At 42.6% G+C, this 18042-nt stretch overlaps 1 protein-coding gene across 6 annotated transcripts in view; it reads right to left on the bottom strand.

Annotated features, from left to right (window-relative positions):
- Window positions 1-1018: 1018 nt before the first annotated feature.
- Window positions 1019-18042, bottom strand: part of ncam2 (neural cell adhesion molecule 2) — a 332410-nt gene continuing 315386 nt past the window's right edge. Inside the window, exons 16-19 of one of the 6 annotated variants that reach the window (XM_075477735.1) lie at window positions 11907-12114; window positions 11421-11460; window positions 10602-10656; window positions 3689-3784 (exon numbers count right to left, since the gene is read on the bottom strand). In XM_075477735.1, the coding sequence (XP_075333850.1) occupies window positions 3771-3784; window positions 10602-10656; window positions 11421-11460; window positions 11907-12114 (317 nt within the window). In that variant the 3' untranslated portion in view covers window positions 3689-3770. Of the gene's footprint in view, window positions 3785-4164; window positions 4234-10601; window positions 10657-11420; window positions 11461-11906; window positions 12115-18042 lie in introns of all 6 variants that reach the window. The other 5 variants (XM_075477736.1, XM_075477734.1, XM_075477731.1 and 2 more) reach the window with 5 other exon arrangements.

Raw genomic sequence — 18042 nt, 5'->3', positions numbered from 1 at the left:
CTCCTTACCCCCCCAGTGCAGCCAGTATCGCTCCTCCTAGCGTCTCTTCATCCAAATGAGACTAAGTCTTTGCCGCTCAGACTTCCTTTGAGCCCCTGTGGGAGATGAAGTTGAAGTTTGTTCCCCTTGTTAACAGAGGCCCTTGCAGCCAGGATCCAACAGGCAGCCCGCTGCTTGCTTCCCTCCCGTCTGAGAAACTTTATCTGCCGACTTCAAATGAGTGCCGAAGAAGAGGGGGGGGGTTGTTAGGGAACAATGTGGCACCTCTGTGCTTTTTTAGAATTTTTTAATTCCATCTTTTGTTAAAATTTTTTGCAAAGCTCCTGTCTCTATTTTTTTTTTCTTTTATCACTGAAGTACTATTTCAAGGAAGGGAAGCCAGACTTAGATGCAGCAGAGTTACTGTTTAAAGCGGTAGTAATGACGGTTTATCAACGACCTTGATGAAAACAGAAGTCTATCCTCTGCAAAAATGAGCCAACTTCAATGGAAAAAAAACTTAAAAGCTATTAAAGTGGTGTCTTAGTGGAGAAGTCTCCTTTTATCTCACAGTGGCACCAGACTAAGGAACACTGGATTATGATGAAATGTTCCCCCGCTCTCCATTCCTAATGACTGCCCCCGCCTTGCTGGTCATTACACCTGATTTTGAAGTATTTATCCCCAAATTTGGCTTTTGTTGCTGAAAATGGTCACTTTGGGGATTTTAAAAGCACAAATTCTACAGTTTTAGGAAAGTATAAGGAAAAATGTGCAAGAGCAGAGGCTTTGTGTGTTGGATGGCAAAAACTTGGTTAAGTTTTGTCGTTCATGGCAAAGGTTCCTGGGCTTTCCCCCGACCATCTGTGTACATTTCCTCTCAACTGTAGGGGGGGGGTTGATTTTCTTTCAGGTTCTGGAAAAGTGGCAGCACCCCCAATTACTTGTACTTCCGGTTGCTGAGCTGATATTAACAGTAATGGAGAGCAAGTAAGAGCACAAAACCATAAACGACAACTTCTCACTCTCTTCTACCAGGACATGTTTATTTACAGCGGCAAATGAAAGGAGTCACAAGTGTTCCACAGGTACGTACAGAGACACATCAATAGTTCCCACCTCCTGCACAAAGCACACTCAGCGGGGACAGTCCAAGGGACACAGGGAGAAGAATGGGGACAAAGAGGACAGATACTGTACATGAGCTCAAACACACCTGTCTTACCCCCCCCCCCGACACAAAAAAGGACAGAGGTGTGGCGGAGGTGACAGGAAAGGAGGTGGGGGTGGAGAAGGGAAGGTTTTTAGACTCAATTCAAATACAAAAGAACATATACAAATCGTATAGCCTCCAGGCACTGTGCTCCCGTATTTACAGTGATCGTAACAGGCAGCGGAACCACTTCATGGCAGGACCATCCACTTGAGATATGCAGGTACAAGGGCTCGCTGTGAGAAAACAAAGCTGGCGCTACGAGGTCTGAGATAAAAACCAGTGGAGTCTGAGAGGCAGGGAACGGTGGCGGGGGCTCGCAGACACATGCACAGAATGCCGCAGCCCGGGGGATTAATCACTGTCAAGAAATACATAATCAGGTTTTACCGATCAGAGCGCACCCCGAATCTCAGCGTGAGAGCTCTCCAACACTGGCAGCATTCACACATGGCGTGTGGTCATAACCGATACGAAACCGCACATACACTTTGATCCAATGTAAAAAAAAAATCTGACAAAATAAATCCACGAATGGAAACATATTCGTTTCTGAACTCTTTGATTTAGGATATGATTATGACACACGCACACTTGCAAACACACACACACAGATGACTTACAGTACGTGGAGATACATTCAACAGACATACATGCAACCGGAAGTGTATTCACACACCCATGCATGTATGTATGCCAACGCACACACACACACACACACACACACACAGTGATGATGCATTACACGCCACTAAAACCAGATTTCTGCAGCCCATCACGTCACTTTCTACTCAAGTGACAGTACCGACCTGACATCGACTTTTACAAAGTAGTTACACACATCCGTTTACGTCCAGTGTCGCCGACTACAACCCACGATCAAAACACTAAAATCCCCAGAATTCACAGCGTCACAATAAAGGGTCACTCCTCTGACACATTCTCCGGTGGACAGCAACGGGAAGAAAAAAAAAAAAAAGCAGCTAAGTCGCGATCAAAATCGAATTTGATGGAGAGCACTGCTGCAGCAGCACTGGGCCACAAGAGGGGAGGCGAGAGAAGAGAAAGAAAGAAAGAAAGAAAGAAAGAAAGAAAGAAAGAAAGAAAGAAAGAAGGCACATTAATGCCGTAATTACTGCCTCCATTGAAATGCCGTGAAATAGCCTTGGGGCATGGGTTTTCTAGAGGGAAAGCAAATGACTGGGAAAAGCAATATTACACCATCACTGAACTTTGGACCAGAACACAACGGAGGGAGAAGAAGAGAAAAAAAAACACAGCTTTTCATCTGAGGACTGTTCACAAAGGAAAAAAAAAAAAGCCAAGCCTTTTGCATTTGGGGGGAAAAAAAAGGAAAAAGAAAGAAAAAGGACACATCCTTTAGACTATATTTACATAAAAGCTCTGTAAAATATTCTTTTTTTTCCCAGCTATGTACAACACAACAACATCAGAGAGAATAAGGGATCAGACCAAGAAACAGAAATGGTTCGTGGGGAAAAAAAGCGAAAGAAAAAAAACATCTGAGGCACCTTTGAGACTGAATGAAGAAATCACGCACGTGTTGCCGTGCTGAGAGAGACACCTTCGACGATTTCAGCATCGGTCGCTTTTTAACACAATTGGAATCTCGTCGCTACACGTGTACCAAAGAGTGGACTGACTTGCGGTGTAGTTAACCTCTGGCAGCCGTGTGCAGTGTGAGAAGTGATGAATAAAACGTGTGCACAAACTGTTGGGAGATTTAGAAGTTGATGAGAGCTGGCATCAGTATAGAAGGCTTAACCATCTGTGAAGTCTATGCGTGAGTTTGATTCCAATGCAGGTTGCAACAATGCCTATTGTTTTCACTTTAATTTTCAAGAATTCAATGTTTTCCAAGCCTGCTTTCAAGCTCATATTTGTCAAGTCTATTTTTTTTGGGGGGGGGGTTAACCCCCATGAGCAGTCTCAGCCTCAGATGAAGTTTCTCTGATAAGCTAAATCCCAACTCGACTCGTGAAAGGCGCGGGCATGGAAACAGGCTTGAGTTATCATCCCGTTGTGCCCATTCAATCCACTTGTGATCGTGTTTTTCCACATAAAAGTAAAAAAAAAAAGGGGCGGTTGTAAAAGAAACCAAAAAGCATCATCAGAGAAATCACACTCAGGAACAGACAAAAGTGAGACAAATAAAGGCAAAAAAAAAAATAATATACAATCATCAATCAACGAGAGCCTTTCACTGATTCCGTGTTTTGTGAGAACCTGACGCGTTAACCACTCCGGGTGTCTAAAAGGTTGACCCTTTCTTCCTGTCTATTTTCTCTCTATTATTTGTATTTACACATGCCTTTCCCTGGGGCATTGTTATAAACAGATATAGTATTTTACTCCACTATTTTCCAGTGTTGTAGTTTTTCTGGGTTTTGGTCTCGTGATCCGAATGTTCTTTTGGTGGAGAGGGGACCGGCTCTTTTTTTTTTTTTTTTTTCTTTTTACGCTTTGCTGTCGTCTGGCTTTATGTGGAGGCTGTTGTCGCCGTGCACTTTGATTTCAATCGTATCCGGCTTGAGAGACTCTTTGCCATTTTCTTCCTTCAGTGGTAGTTTCCTGCGGGAGAGAAGAGACAGAATGTACGGAGACGGTGAGATCTGCACATCCTCTTCCCAGCTAAATAATTACTAAAAAGAACCAAAAGTGCAATTAGTACAGTAAAAAAAATACTGTGATACAAGAGTGATGTTTTTATGGCTTTTATGAAGCACACACAGTAAATGATAGGTAAAGTCATAAAAGAGTGTGGTTTCCTCCACAAAGTGTGTACTTTCATGCTCTAAAGCCCCAGCAATAATCACATTTTACATCTTTGGGTGCATTAATGAGCTGCTTACTGGGATTAATAAAGCTAAATTTAATTGAAGAGAAAAGCCTGCAAGGATATAAAATCCTCGACAGGGCTGCACAAAACGGTGACAGAGAAGATTGCTCACATTGTAGTCTCTCTTTGGTCTGAAAGGTCGGACACCGGATCGGTTTGTTGGCCTGTGTTCTCTGGAAGTCTGATGAAGATGGAGATGAGGTGATGAGAGGATGGAGATAACAAAACAATGACTCGACGTGCCTTTTACTGGAGTTTATCGGGGTGAACGTCAATCAAGAATACTGATTTTTGGTTCAAATACTGCACTTTAGCTCGATGCAAACACCTAAAAGCCTTTTTAATATTCTCCTCAGCTGCGTTGCATTTAAAATCCAGATTTCTTAGGTGTGCACAAGGTGCGGATGACAGTAGCGACGCTTTTCCACCTGTGCCGACCGAACGTTACCCCCAGAGCTACCCAAACACCCATTTCCTTTTTATTTTGATTTATTCAGAGGAGGAAAAAAGAAGAAATCAAAGATATGTGTCATTCAGCGAGGGCTGTTTCATTGGATAATTGCCTCTGAGGTGGGCCTGTTCGCCTTCGTCCTTTTCAGTCTTGTTTGGAGTAATTTGGCAGAAGGACATCACAGCTTTATCTTTTATGTTATTGTGGACAAAAGAAGAAAATTTAATCACCCTGTGCTTCAAGTAACATGATGTATGAGAGCTTCTGTCTGTGTTTGGCTGATGTATTCAAGGAAGGATAATACATTGGAGTAGGCCGGAATTAATAATGGATATATAGATACTTTTAACAGTGGCAATATGTAATGTATTATATTGTAATCACCTTAATTCATATTCTAATCTCACCGAAACAGCAAGTCCACAGTAAGGAGGTGGCTTTTTCAAACAAGCTTAAAAAAAACCTTTGTTTTTGGAGCCATTTCACGCTCCATTGTTCGTCTGCACGCTCTTTCAGATGTACACTGTAATCTTTTGCCCGCATTTGTCCATCTGCAGGTGAGAGTTTTCAGAATTAATTCCTGTGGCTGCTGAAATACTAAAGCCTAACCAACAAACCCGGCTACATGCATTGTCAAACTATCAATCATACAAGATCGCGTGCGTCATGAACACTTTCTGCCTCGAGCACAAAGTCCTTGAGCTGAAATTTTAGGCTAAAACAACCAAAAAAATACTGAGAAATAAACACAGGAAAAAGGTTGCACGCGGAGAGAGCAGATGTAGACTAGTTCCTTGTCAATGTGCTTTAAAATGCTCTGTGTCAGGCCACTGGCAACTCAGGTTCAACACACTTTAGCTGATGGCGACTCATTTGCTGAGTTCTCAGGGTCGAGCTGCTACTTATTTTTTCTCCAGTTCGAGTTAATCATTCAGGACTTGTCTGTCACCTTGCCTCAGAAATAAATCCACCCACTGATGCTTTTGACCGAAAGCTGCGCTCTATCCCTTCTCTCTCTCTCTCTCGCTATGAATAAAATTGGATTTAGCAAAGTTTCGTGCTCTGTCTGAGAACAACCTCCAAATACAAAGCAGTGAATAACTGTTAATAAGTGTGGATATGCGACAGCGTCGTTTTAATGCGGCCCGTTATAACTGGAATAATCAGAGATCTGTTCGATATTACTCAAACTTTTAAAGAAATAAACATTTGAACAAATATGCTCGCTCACTCGCTCACTAAGAATTTGATGACTTCGGTCTAAACATGAAGCTACAGCGAGCGGTGTTGACTGGATCAGAAAACGGAGATCTTAATAACCGCAACATTGGATGCTTTTTGTCATACAAAATAGCAAATTGTGAATTCTATCAGCACAGAATCATCCATAAACGGCCGGGAGTTTTTCAGTGAGCCAGATCATGAATGTAAAACAGTAGCCCTGCGTGATACTGTACCCTAATAAGTGGCTAGAGGGGGGTTTCCCCTTTAGTTGCTTGCGCAGTAAAGCCAATTTCATGTCTCATTAGCTTCATGCAAACTCAGATTGGACTCATATTCAGATGGGGAGGTTTTTCTCAACTTATGGGACGGTGCTGCCGCTTGCCGTTTCCTCTTTATTAAGCGTGGACGAGAAATCAAGAGAAGCACAAATGCATTTGCTGAACAGACGAATCAAGTGTTTGTCATCAAAAAGTGGACATAATGGAGATCAAATTAGAGGCTGAAGTTATTAATACGTCAGTGATCTGCATAGAAAATGCCTTCTCAAGCTGCGTGAGCAACAGCATGTGATGGTTCACCCAACAAATGCACTCAAGTCCACATTTTCGCTCGTGTGTTCGTGTCTTCAAAGTGTAACATCCACAGGCAGTTATTAAAAAAAAAATGGACCTGAAAACTGAGTGATGAAGCTTCGTGCAGTACATTTTCAAGTGTCATGTTTACTGTAATCTGATTATTCAAGGACTAAAAAAACAGAGGTTCAAGTAAAAAGCATTTAGACTTTCCAGCGAAAATGGCATCTTTAGGCAAAGATTTGATGTGGGACGTAAGCGGTTGATAGTTTCCTCAAAGCTGGGCTCAAAGGTTCGTGCCTCGGGTTAATAGAAAGCTCTTTCTATCAGGAGGGCTCTGGTCTTGTTGCCTGGAAATATTGACCAGGGAGAAGAGCAAACTGAGAATAATTAGTGTTTAATAAGATTGCTGGAAGAGTGTCAGGGTCACATGCAGAAAAGTGTGGGGGCCTTTGACACCCTGCAAAAACTACACTTACTGCCAGGAATCATGTCTAAGATGGCTGCCAAGAGGCGAGATTTACCTCCACCGATATCATGTAACCAGGCTCCCCCTGCTGGTGTGACTCTGCATTTTCACGTGTACTTGTTCGTCTTGGCGAGAAAATTTGATGATCACAGTGAACTTCAAGATACTTTTTTTAATCGTTAAAAGGAAAATGATAAAATAATTAATTGCATAATGATTAGATATTTTAGAAAAAAATGGGGCAGAAAACATCAACTGAAACAAATCCGAAAGAATTCTATGTCAGGATATGTGAAAAAGAAGAAATCGACTCTGGAATAAATAATCTATCGAGGCTAGTGTCTTATTTTGCAATCCACTAAATATTTATGCTATCAACCTTTTTGTTTTTTCCAAGAATCTTTAAACAAATCCTCCAACACATACCGGCACAACCTTATATTGTTTGTTTATAGACCCAAATGCTTTAGGATCACAGGGCATCCTCTGAACTAGTGCCCCTACAGGCGGCAGCAGGTGCAGCACCTCAAAGAATGTGACCAAGCAGGACATTTATTCCTCCCCTGTAATATAGATTAAACCTTCCTGTGCTGACAAATATATATATATATCAGTAGACTAGTTTCTTTTTCTGCCTTTGTGTGCATTTTGACCTCTGCAACACTCCTCATGGTGCACAAACACCTCCTCGGGTTTACTATGCCTCTGTGTACACTCACTCTCAGAAGTTACATTTACTGTGGAGCGATGTTTAGTAAAGCAAAGCAAAGGGAAATGCTACTGGGTCTTGACAAGCCTTTGGATGTTCTGCTCGAGCTAGAAACTGCGTGCACCTCATGGCAGGGCTGGCGAGATATCAGAGCGGGTATGCAGACGTATATTTGTTATTTATAAGCCTCTTGGTGACACCGACGCGCAGCCGGGGCGACTTGTATTTTCCTCTGCTGACGTTAATTAACCACACGGCCATCTACGGCAGGACACAAGCACACAGCAATCTCTGCTGCTTCTCACAAAGTAAATAAGGTAGCTCCATGCTGCATTAAAACCAGAGGTTTTTCAATGCTCTTATCTGTTCTGTTACATGTTTTTTTTTTTCCTTTTTGGTCTATTTTCCACCGAGCATACTTTACTTTTACTGAGATCCAGCATCTTACAGTGAAATGCAGGTTTTGTCACGATTCAGCTCCTGGTTGACACTTCTGCTGCTCATATGATGGGGGAGTATGAATAGATAATAAATACAGCTTTTCCCTTGACGCAAAGTCAGGTGTGCTCACTTTAGGATGTTTTAGCGTCTCAACACAACCGGTTTTCTTTTGTTTGCTTTGGTTTCTTAGTCTGACTTCTGCTCCACAAGTTGAAATCTAAGTGCCCTCTACATGTCAGCAACATACACAGACTGTCTCGTCTCTCTTGTTTTTATAAGCCTGATGTAAAGCGGAGGGATCTTGCCAGCATGAAACAATACAGTGGACCAGGAGAAGAAAAGTTCTGGCTGTAATTAAAATGGGGCATCTGCTGTAAACCGTAAGGGATGACTGAGTTCGAATCCATCAGTTTTAATGAATTCACGGTAACTTGAGCATGATTTTCTGCAACGCTACATCCCAAAACTGGGACCAATTAAAAATTGATGCTTAATGTATATTTGTGAAATCTTAATTTGCCCGTGACAAGAAAGCATTTCCGCTGTGTGCAATGGAATGCACCCCGTAAAGAGAACTACAGAAAGTGTAGAAAAGAACACAAAAATCAGGGAAATAATGATGTGAAAAGCTGTAAAATTCAGGAGCAGCTTGGATGGGTATGGGGTGGGCTCTGTGCAAACTTTCCCTGAAAAGATTTAAATAACATGTCCAAGCTGGGTTCATTTTACACTCTTTAGGATGTGTCCAACATAATCTTCTTGGGGATATTTATAAGCTGCGCCTGAGAATCATTCACACTGTTCCTCTCTGTGTAACATTTCACACACTGGTGAGCAGTACATTGAGGGTCCACACTCGCACTCTGATCATTGACATTTTGCATAATCGCCATCTGCTGTCATGTAAATTTGAACATAAAATATTAGAGAGAGCGGTGCTACATAAAGAGCAGCGTATGAACTGCGGTGTGCATTGTGGGACCGTGTGTATATTTACACTGTGCTGAGCAGTCCTTATAAAAAGAACATTTTCACCTGCCAGAACTCGAGTTCTCGAATCCATTGGACTTTGGAGTTTCTGTGTTCTCTCCAAAGGCCAAAAACCTGCATATCCGGTTAATTGGTGATTAATCCGCAACCCGGAACAGGATAAACGAAGGATTGGAAAAGGATGGATGAATTAAGTTCAGGTTTCCATCTACATTTAAAGGTTCGACTTCCAGACGCTGACAGCGAGGATCATATCCTTTTCATTCTCGTCTTGCCTCTGAGACTTGAGGCATTGTTAGTGGACAGAAAGGGCTTATAAAGTGACAAAAATCAAAGTCACCGACTGGCATCTCAAAGAGCAGATTTTGCTGCCGTGCTCAACATTGTTGTGGAATTGTCCTCTTTCTACAGCTGTGGGATTCCGGGGCCTAAACTACAATCTACCATCCCGTTTTATATTTCTGGCTAAGAGGCATCGGGTATGCATGAGGGCATCCGAAAGTCTGGTCTCCTCCAAGTCAAATCTGTCACAGAGCTGCGAGGCCGACTTCTAAAGTCTGAGCAGACAGCAAAGTCTTCACTGACATCAGCACAAAGCTCTCGTGCATCACCTAAACTTTTAAACTGGCACTGTGCCGTAGTGTCATCTTTATTCAACACTGGCTTTTGGTCGCTCGGTAAATGAATATCAGCTCAGAAGGAGCAGTTCTGTATGAAAGTCAGGACTGAACGAGACTCTTGCCTGGAGGCTTCCGAAGGGCCGAGAGGAGAGTAAATCTGGGCCTGGATCTGACGGGATAAAAGTGGATTTGTCACCATGACTATCAACAGCAGAATGTACCAAGTAAAACACCAGGAGACAACGCTGTAGAAACTCTGCACAGAATCAAAATCATATGCAGTTAGACTTGATATACGCCATTAAAATAGTCCCTATGTCAAAGTGTGAGTATTTTTCGTGCTTTATGCTTTGATGGTGACTTCCAAGCTTCAGTCTTGTGGAGTTAAACCACAACAACAGACTCAGAAATGACAGTGTGTGCTCAGAATTAGGTCGTGTGTTTCCATCGGTCCACCGACATCCCAGCGCACGCTCCTGAAACTTACTGCCGACCGGCTGGAAACGAGGACCAGCTTTTGAAGTCGACGGGGGCCACTGTGAACGCGCTTGGCTCCTTCGGCTTTTCCCCCGTGGCAACTATGAAGCCAAGCGTGTCCAGACTGAATTTGACACAATTCGACTGATTCATAAAAGACACCCACACATTCTCTTACTTGGAGATGAAACCGGACTGCGGAGAGGGCAACTCGGCTGCCGGGGGGGCTTCCTGCTAAACTTCTGCACTATATGGAGGTGATAAAGCAGACCAGGAAAACACAGTCTATGACCCCCTGTTGACACATCTTGTTTTAAAAACCTTTGGTGTGCCACAATAGTCCCGACTGCAGCCTTTTCCTATGACCCTAAAGCAGCCTGCACTAATCTGTGCTAATTTGAAGTTCATCTCAAGCTGTTTATGACTTTTAAACTGACCCTTCCTGGTGTCATTATTCACATACTGATGGCTTAACATCCCCGTGAGAATAGTTAATAAAAGTGGCAGAGGAGGCATCAATCCAACTGTCTGATTAATCGTGCGTCTGATCTTTTAACTTGTTCAAAAATTGTTGCTACAACTTAAAAAGTTCTGACCCATTCCAGCAGTGCATCCGTGTGAAAGCTGCCTGAGGGGTTCGCTGTGGCAGCCCTGAGGAGCAAAACACAAAAACATAAAGAGGGAAAAAAGAAAGCACGTCAACATTTTAGGAGACGACATTTAATAAAAAAGCAACTGAACTTTAGAATATGGTTTTATCTCTTGTTTGTCCCTCAGTCTTATGGTAGTGCTGATCAGCTCGAGAATACAATGTTGGTATTGTTTCACCTGAGGGCCTCAGTGAACCCTGTCGTACAGTCACACGTTGTGTGTGCTGCCTGGGCTGCGGGCCTTTCTCCTCTCCCTCTCGTCCTTTGTGCCCTCTGAACATTGCAGACACTGGGCGGGCACACTGACGGCTCCAAAACAAAAAAAAACGGCTTTGCTCAGGCCAATGAATCAGACTCTGTGGGTGCCACCTCACACATACCGACTCTGCCCTGCTCCCCGCATGACGCAGCGGGATGAAATCAAAATCAAATCGATTGCGTGGTGAAGTTCAAGAGGGAACGGCTCCTAGATTGCCTGCTGTCTGTTGAGAGGTTGCGAACAAAGGCCGTGTGCTCGCCTGTACGAACGGTCCATGCAGCGAGACTTTTGCTGGGTCACTCAGAGACACTTTTTGCATGCATGTGTGGACCACAGAGGACACAGCGAGGTGCACAAAGCGAAGCGTATCGAGATAACAAAAAGCACTGCCACACAAGCATATCATGAGTGTACACGCAGACTGCATGCAAATGACCGAGGTGGACTCACAGCACAATGTATGAAAGACACTGATGTAGGTGAGTAAGACGTAATAGGAGACATACTGTGGTTGAAAGGGTGGTTGGGCGGCTGTTGTAGGTGTACCTACAGTAAATAGCAAACAGAAGTCTCCTTTGCTCATTCATAGTAAGTATAGGAGAAATCAAGGCTGCATAGCATTTCGGTATTCTTGCAAAGTGACAACAGTTTGTGAAGCTTGACGACACAGTTGACCAAATGTCAGTGTCTCAAAAGACTTTACGAGGGATCTTGAGGATTGTTCTCCCGTATAAAGATGGTCATTTAACATCTATAAAGATAAATATGTGTCAGTCTTTGTATAGATGTGTATTCTTCCATTCAGCTCTTTCAGTGTACTGCAGCGCAAATTCATACAGCCGGAAGCAGAAAAGTGACCCGCTGCAACCTACAATGCGTAAGATACACCCACAGCAGATGTTCCCTCTACAAGCATGAAGAACCCGGTGACTTGCTGGTGACTCAAGGAGCTTTAGCTCCTGAAGAAATGTAAAAGGAGAGAAAATACTCACAGGTAGGCAGCCTTGCCCTCTTCTATTTCTTTGCCCTTGCCACTGGTGGCTGTTTTCTTGCTGCAGAGCGTGCGCGTGATGCACATCAGCAGCCCGCAGTGACGCAGGAAGAAGCAGCTGACGTCCACCAGCACGAGGAGCAGAAGCAGCACTCCAAGGCCGAGGCCCACCACCGCACCGAGCCCCAGGCCGCTGAACAGGGATTCTGCTAAGGCGGTGAAAACACACGCAGAGACACAACACACACACACAAGGACAAAACACTTGTTAGCAATATGAGATTCTTCTTCTGTAAGCTAGAAGAAAAGAGGTCAAGGTGAGGTGAGGAGCAGCAGTGCAGGGATTCCTTCTCTTGCTGAGGGACGAGTCCTCGGGTCGGGCGCCTGCGGTTCGGAGGCTGAAGGTCAGCCTCCTTGCTACGCAAACCCCCGTTTTATGGATGGTTGTAACAGTAGTGCAAGTGTAAAAACAGGCAAGATGTAGTGGAGTGTGTTTCCTCCAAAAAGAATCACACCAAAGTCAATGAATTCTTGTGGAGCCGTTTGGATAGTTTCCAAACTAATCCACAATCTTTAGTTGAGGCTGGAATAATCTTGATCAGTAGCACAAATGAACCAAATCTCCAAAAAAAAAAGAAGAAAGAAATCAATTTTGGACGTATAAAGTTTCTCCTATTTGGGATAAAAGTTTCAAAGTTAAGGAAAAATCTCTATGTGGTGATTTGCGACCTCTTATCCGTTTAAAAATACTATAACCCACAGTGTTTCACAGGCTTAAACTACAGAACAGAATACGCTTCCTCTGCTGTATTTGCCCTCAGGGCTTGCATCTACTTTCTGCATCATGTACCAACTGTCAGCATCTCTGGATCTACAGCTACAGGAAGTCATGGTGTACGCTTTCCAGCTCTGGTGAGCCACAAACAGCAGCATTATCATACTGATATTTCACCCCGAGTCCTCCGGGCGCCTCCTACTTTTCTTTTCTAGCACCACATAACCGATTTAAACGGGAAAGAAATTCTGAATTTGCAGCTCGAAACTTGAATAATACAGTTTTTCCTCCGGGCGGCCAACAGAACCCACCGGGCTCTCAGCTCAGTCAGGTACCAGCAGCAGCGCCTGCCCTCGATTGAATTAATGAGAAAGTGGAGGAAGTGCAGCAAAGTGAGGTTCCCTGTAGGTATGGCTGAAATTGGCTTTAAGTGATCCTGGGGTTGAGCAAACTGAACATCCACTGTAGGATCAGAGCTGACAGCTGGAGGTCAGACCTCGCCAGGAGTAATCAGGGATGGAAGAGTGAATGAGCTCTCCCGCTCAGCAACACTAGCCTGCGAGTTAAAAAGGAGGTGAGACATTAATATAAGAGTGTAACCACTCAGGAGTGGTGGCGCCTGGCAGCTACATGTAAAGGAAGAAAAAAAAACCTCAGGGAGAAAAGACTGAATGCTTCCAGAACTTTGTTCAGACTGGTAAGGCAAAGTGGCAGACCCGGGCAACTTTTATGTTGCGCACACGAGTGAAAGGTTAAGCTAGTATCTGACCCTTCAACAAGCAAGGTGGTGGTATTTTGGACATCATCGAACGGAATCCTCGGTTGAAAGCAAATACCCTCGGGGTAACCAGCGTAAACGCTTTAAAACTTCACACATCAGCTCTCCAGTAGAAACTCATTTGCATGGGAAAAAAATGAAAAAGGTCAAAATCTGCGCAGCGGAGGTGAAGATATCCCAAAGACACATTTTACAAGTGCCTTTAAAGGCTGATCTTCATGTGTAAAATCAGCAGAGGGCTTCTTTTACGGGAGAGTTTACCAACGCATAAGAAAAAACAAAAAAACAGTCTGCTGCTCTCATCTTGTACTTTGGATGTAAAACGATGGCCATTGGGTTTTGTGCAAGTTTGATGTTGTCGGAGACAGAAAAGCAGAAAATTACAAAAAAAAGAGTCAGCCGAGTCAACTATCGCACAGAAACAGAAAAACATGATATAAAGAGAAAATTAGGGCTGGGTAACGATTAAACTTTTTTATCTAATTAATCACATGATTTCCCTGATTAATCACCATTAATCGCATTTGTACGCAAAATCCAAAAATGAATTCAAAAGTAGTGTATAACTTTTAGCATTTAGTTTTATTTTAAATGTGCTGCCATATAAATGAAAGTGCCATAACATTTGTTGTGCAAACACACTTTTAACATCAGCATTTTTATGTAGAAGCCTCGCTCCACTGTCAGTTTCCTTGAATGACTTGCTGGTATCAGTTGTGTGTTTTGCCTTTAAGTGATATTTTAGACTGGAACTACTACGGTAATGAGACAATTCAACTTGGCAATGTTTACAGGTGACTTTAGTTCTGTCGACTCCGCCGTCTGGAAGAACTTTAAAATGAAAATGGCCGAGTGAAAGTTCCGTACCCTTCTCCATGTTTGGTGGATCCGCCGATTACTTTCTTTTCCGGTTCCGCAGCAGACAGCAACAGACTTTTACAAAATAAAAGCCTGCAAGCAACAGACTTTTACAAAATAAAAGCCTGTGAGCAACAGACTTTTACAATAATAAAATAAATAATAAAACAGGGGTGGTCCATGGCATAGTGGGTTGAGCAGGTGCCCCATGTACTAGAGGCTATAGTCCTCGCTGCAGCTGGCGAGTCCAGAATCGGACGGCCCTGTGCTGCGTGTCGTTCCCCCTCTCTCTGCCCCCTGCTTCCTTTCTCTCTGAACTTTCCTATCCATTAAAAGCACAAAAGCCCCCAAAAAATAACAAGATTTTAAAAAAACAAAAACAAAAAAAAACTGTTAATGCGCGATAAAATATTTATCGGCGTTAAATAATTAGCGAGTTAACGCGATAATAACGAGTTAACTCGCCCAGCCCTAGAGAAAATATATTGTACTGCATCAATAAATGTAATACATCGTGTGCATGAAGAGATGCAAAATGATCAATAATAAAAACAAATGAACTACAAAGACATAAAATGACACTCAATCGTTACTACAGGCTGCAGGTGGCCGTAATCCACCCCAGAAGTACGAGAAGAAGAAGATGGCGGGTATTGAACCTCGTCAAAGTAAAGCCGAGAGTTGACACTTCAACCTCAGAGTTGCTGTTTTGTTTCAATGACAGTGAGGTAGAACAACAAAGCCGTCTGAATTCCCAAATACTCCCGAGCAGCAGCGGAAGCCGTCTGTGTGTGTGTGTGTGTGTGTGTGTGTGTGTCACAACCCGAATGACTCTCATGTCGGTGACTTTGTTTTTGACTTAGAGCTGAGACTGCAGACACTGGCGTCCATCCAAAGTGCAGAGAGGCGGAGAGAAAGAGCCAGGCGCTGAAAAGAAACTCTAATTAAAACGCTTTGCTGTTTCGTGAAACAGGGAGACGTGGGATTTGAAACTTATGGACTGGATCAATATTTTCTCTCCGCCGTAGGCTACTGTTTTCTTTCTCACCTTTTGAAAGTTTATTTGAGTTTGTTTGGCTGCTGAAGCCACAGATTCAGAGGCAGTAAACAACAGCTCGTCAGCTCCCCTGAAACATTCCCATATGCCAAAAGAAAAAAAGGAACACATAAGTCGCATACTTCACTCTTCCATTATGGGAATGCTGCTGCTTGAAGCTTACCCACATCAGCGTTCAACGCTTCTTTAAAAACAGCCTTTTTTTTTTAATTAAATTTTTTTATTTTTATAAATCAATGGACAATAATGGTAACCTCTAAACTGTCTGCCCCATTAAAGCTTCCCACATAAAAGCAGAAAAGTGCTTTTAAACTGAAAACAGGCAGACGTTTTTTTAATTTTTTTTATTTGAAGTACTAAGAAGTGTCCTGATAAAGATTTTATTATAAATTGTAACGTTTCGGTTTGCCAGCAGAAACTCCTCAAATCCATTAACTTCAAACTTTCATCGGATAAGGAGCATTACTCTAAAGTGCTTTGCAGCAGCTCGACAGTCTGAGCTCAGATTGATATGTTACAAGGTTGTTTACTTGTAGCTATTTTGAAAGCCATTTGATTTGATTTATCTTCAGCTTTAGAGGTTCGCCTGAATTGTCATAAAACATACTGCGGGGGAGGGGGCACCTTTATCCTCTCTAAGTGTTCGTGTGTTAGAGAATTGGCATGACGTGTGGAGCACATGGCAGCAGTGGGGCGGCCCTGAAAATAACAAAAGAGGAAGACGAGAGCGTTTCACGAGGGACAAAAACATCACTGAAAACTAAACTGTTGTTTTCTGATTTGAACTAATTTATGAAGATGTAATTGAAATGCTTTTTTGACTTCTGCTTTGTCTTTGTGCTTTCCAAAATCTTGTTTCAAGTGTTTCTAATGTGCCTTTCTTACAGTTTTGTAGTCCTGCCGACTCTTTAGCCATCGATCTAAACAAAGGGATTTTGGTCTTCTGGTCTTTAAAGTTTGGCACCAATTAGTCCCGTCATTAAATGAAATATTTCAAAGTTTCAATAGAAAAAAAAAAGCAGTTGGGCCCGATATTCTTACAGTTAATTTCCTCATAATAAAACAGAACCTTCAGACAGAAACGGCACTCCTTTGAAAACACGCGTCTGTTTCTAAGTTGGGAAAATCCAAGGTTGCCCGGTAGGTATCTTGCTGCCTTTAACTGTGTTGAACAAGAAATGAAAAGATTTCAAAAGGAATGGAGCAGAGAAAGAAACCCATAATGTCTTCAACATTTAACGTCCCGTATTATCTGCGCGGTCCTGTGAGGCAGAAACAAGGAATAACTTTGTGTTTCACAAACACTGATGAAACAGCCAAGAAAGTGTGTGGCCACGAGCCTTTTTTCTCATCCCCAAGTTGGCAGCCTTCAAAAACATTCTAAGGAAATAAAAAAATAACAATGAGAGAAGTGAAATGAGACTATAGGCACATCACATACTGCTGTAACCTCTGGTGGGTTACAGCTGTTGATGTGGAGGAGAGACAGGAACAATAAACCACAAAAGTCATTTCACTAAAGTTTGCTTCAACTCTCGCAATAATAAATTTAAGCTATGCGGAGTATTCAAATATCATATTATTATATCTACTTATATATATATATAAAAGAAGAATAACCAAAGACAAACCCGATGGTTACATAATAAGCGGCCTTTACAGGAACAGCTGAAGGAGGTTGGCAAACCTTAGCAAAGCTGTGAGTACTGAAAATGGGCTTTTCATTTGTAATTGAGAAAACGCAGAGTTCCCACTTTACACTTAACGCTGAAACATCCCGACAACTCTCACAGTTTGACACTTTTGTGCTTTGCATATTCAAATCACATGTGACTTTGGGGCCAGCGGTGGCAAATGAAAGGAACTGTGCTGAAAGTGACAACCCGGTGATGGGCACAGCAACACAGTGGGAGGTTCAAGAGTGGATGCTGATGTTGGCTGAAGATGGTTTGTTTGATGTAAAAAAAAAAGGGAAGACTGAAAAAGGAAAGGTTGACGTCAAACTTATTTCACCGGCAATGGCAATTTTCTTCTCTTCTGCCATTCATGATGTTTACATGAATTGATGTCAGAGCATTAATTACTATGATTATTGCACTCTCCTCTCTGCAATTTCTGTTCGCTTTCTTAATTTGGCTAAAATTACAGTGTCAGTATTTACTTACCCCGTGCTCATTTCTCATAGTTGTTGTTTGGTGCCTCCCTCACAATATACAGACTGTTAGGATGGACAGACGGTGCGATAGCAATATTGCATAGCAATACAAAATTTCATAGCAATTCCAAAAAACTTTACTGGCCAAGATAATTATTAGTTTTTTGATGAGATTTCTACAAAGCTGAATACAGGCTAAACCCCATCAACACAAATACAGGCACAAACCAGAGGAGAGCAGGTATTCATACAAACAAGACATGGATGCAGAGACGAGCAATCAAGACAATCACAAGGGAGTAGAACAAACAGGAAGTACAAAGGGAGGAGACACAGAGGGAAAACAGCAAACTCATCTACAGCCCAAAACCAAGTACTGTGGAAAAAGAGCTGATATAACACACTAAATAATCGGTTACATCAAGTCTACACCTTGCTTGGAGATAACGAAGTAGGGCTGCACGCTTACTGTTTATTCTTTTAAGTTTTACTGTGAAACTCCACGATTCAATTC

The sequence above is a fragment of the Odontesthes bonariensis genome, chromosome 11 (assembly GCF_027942865.1).
Source record: "Odontesthes bonariensis isolate fOdoBon6 chromosome 11, fOdoBon6.hap1, whole genome shotgun sequence".
Taxonomy (NCBI): domain Eukaryota; kingdom Metazoa; phylum Chordata; class Actinopteri; order Atheriniformes; family Atherinopsidae; genus Odontesthes; species Odontesthes bonariensis.
Note: the sequence above shows the minus strand (reverse complement) of the source record. Positions and strands in the feature narration are given on the sequence as shown.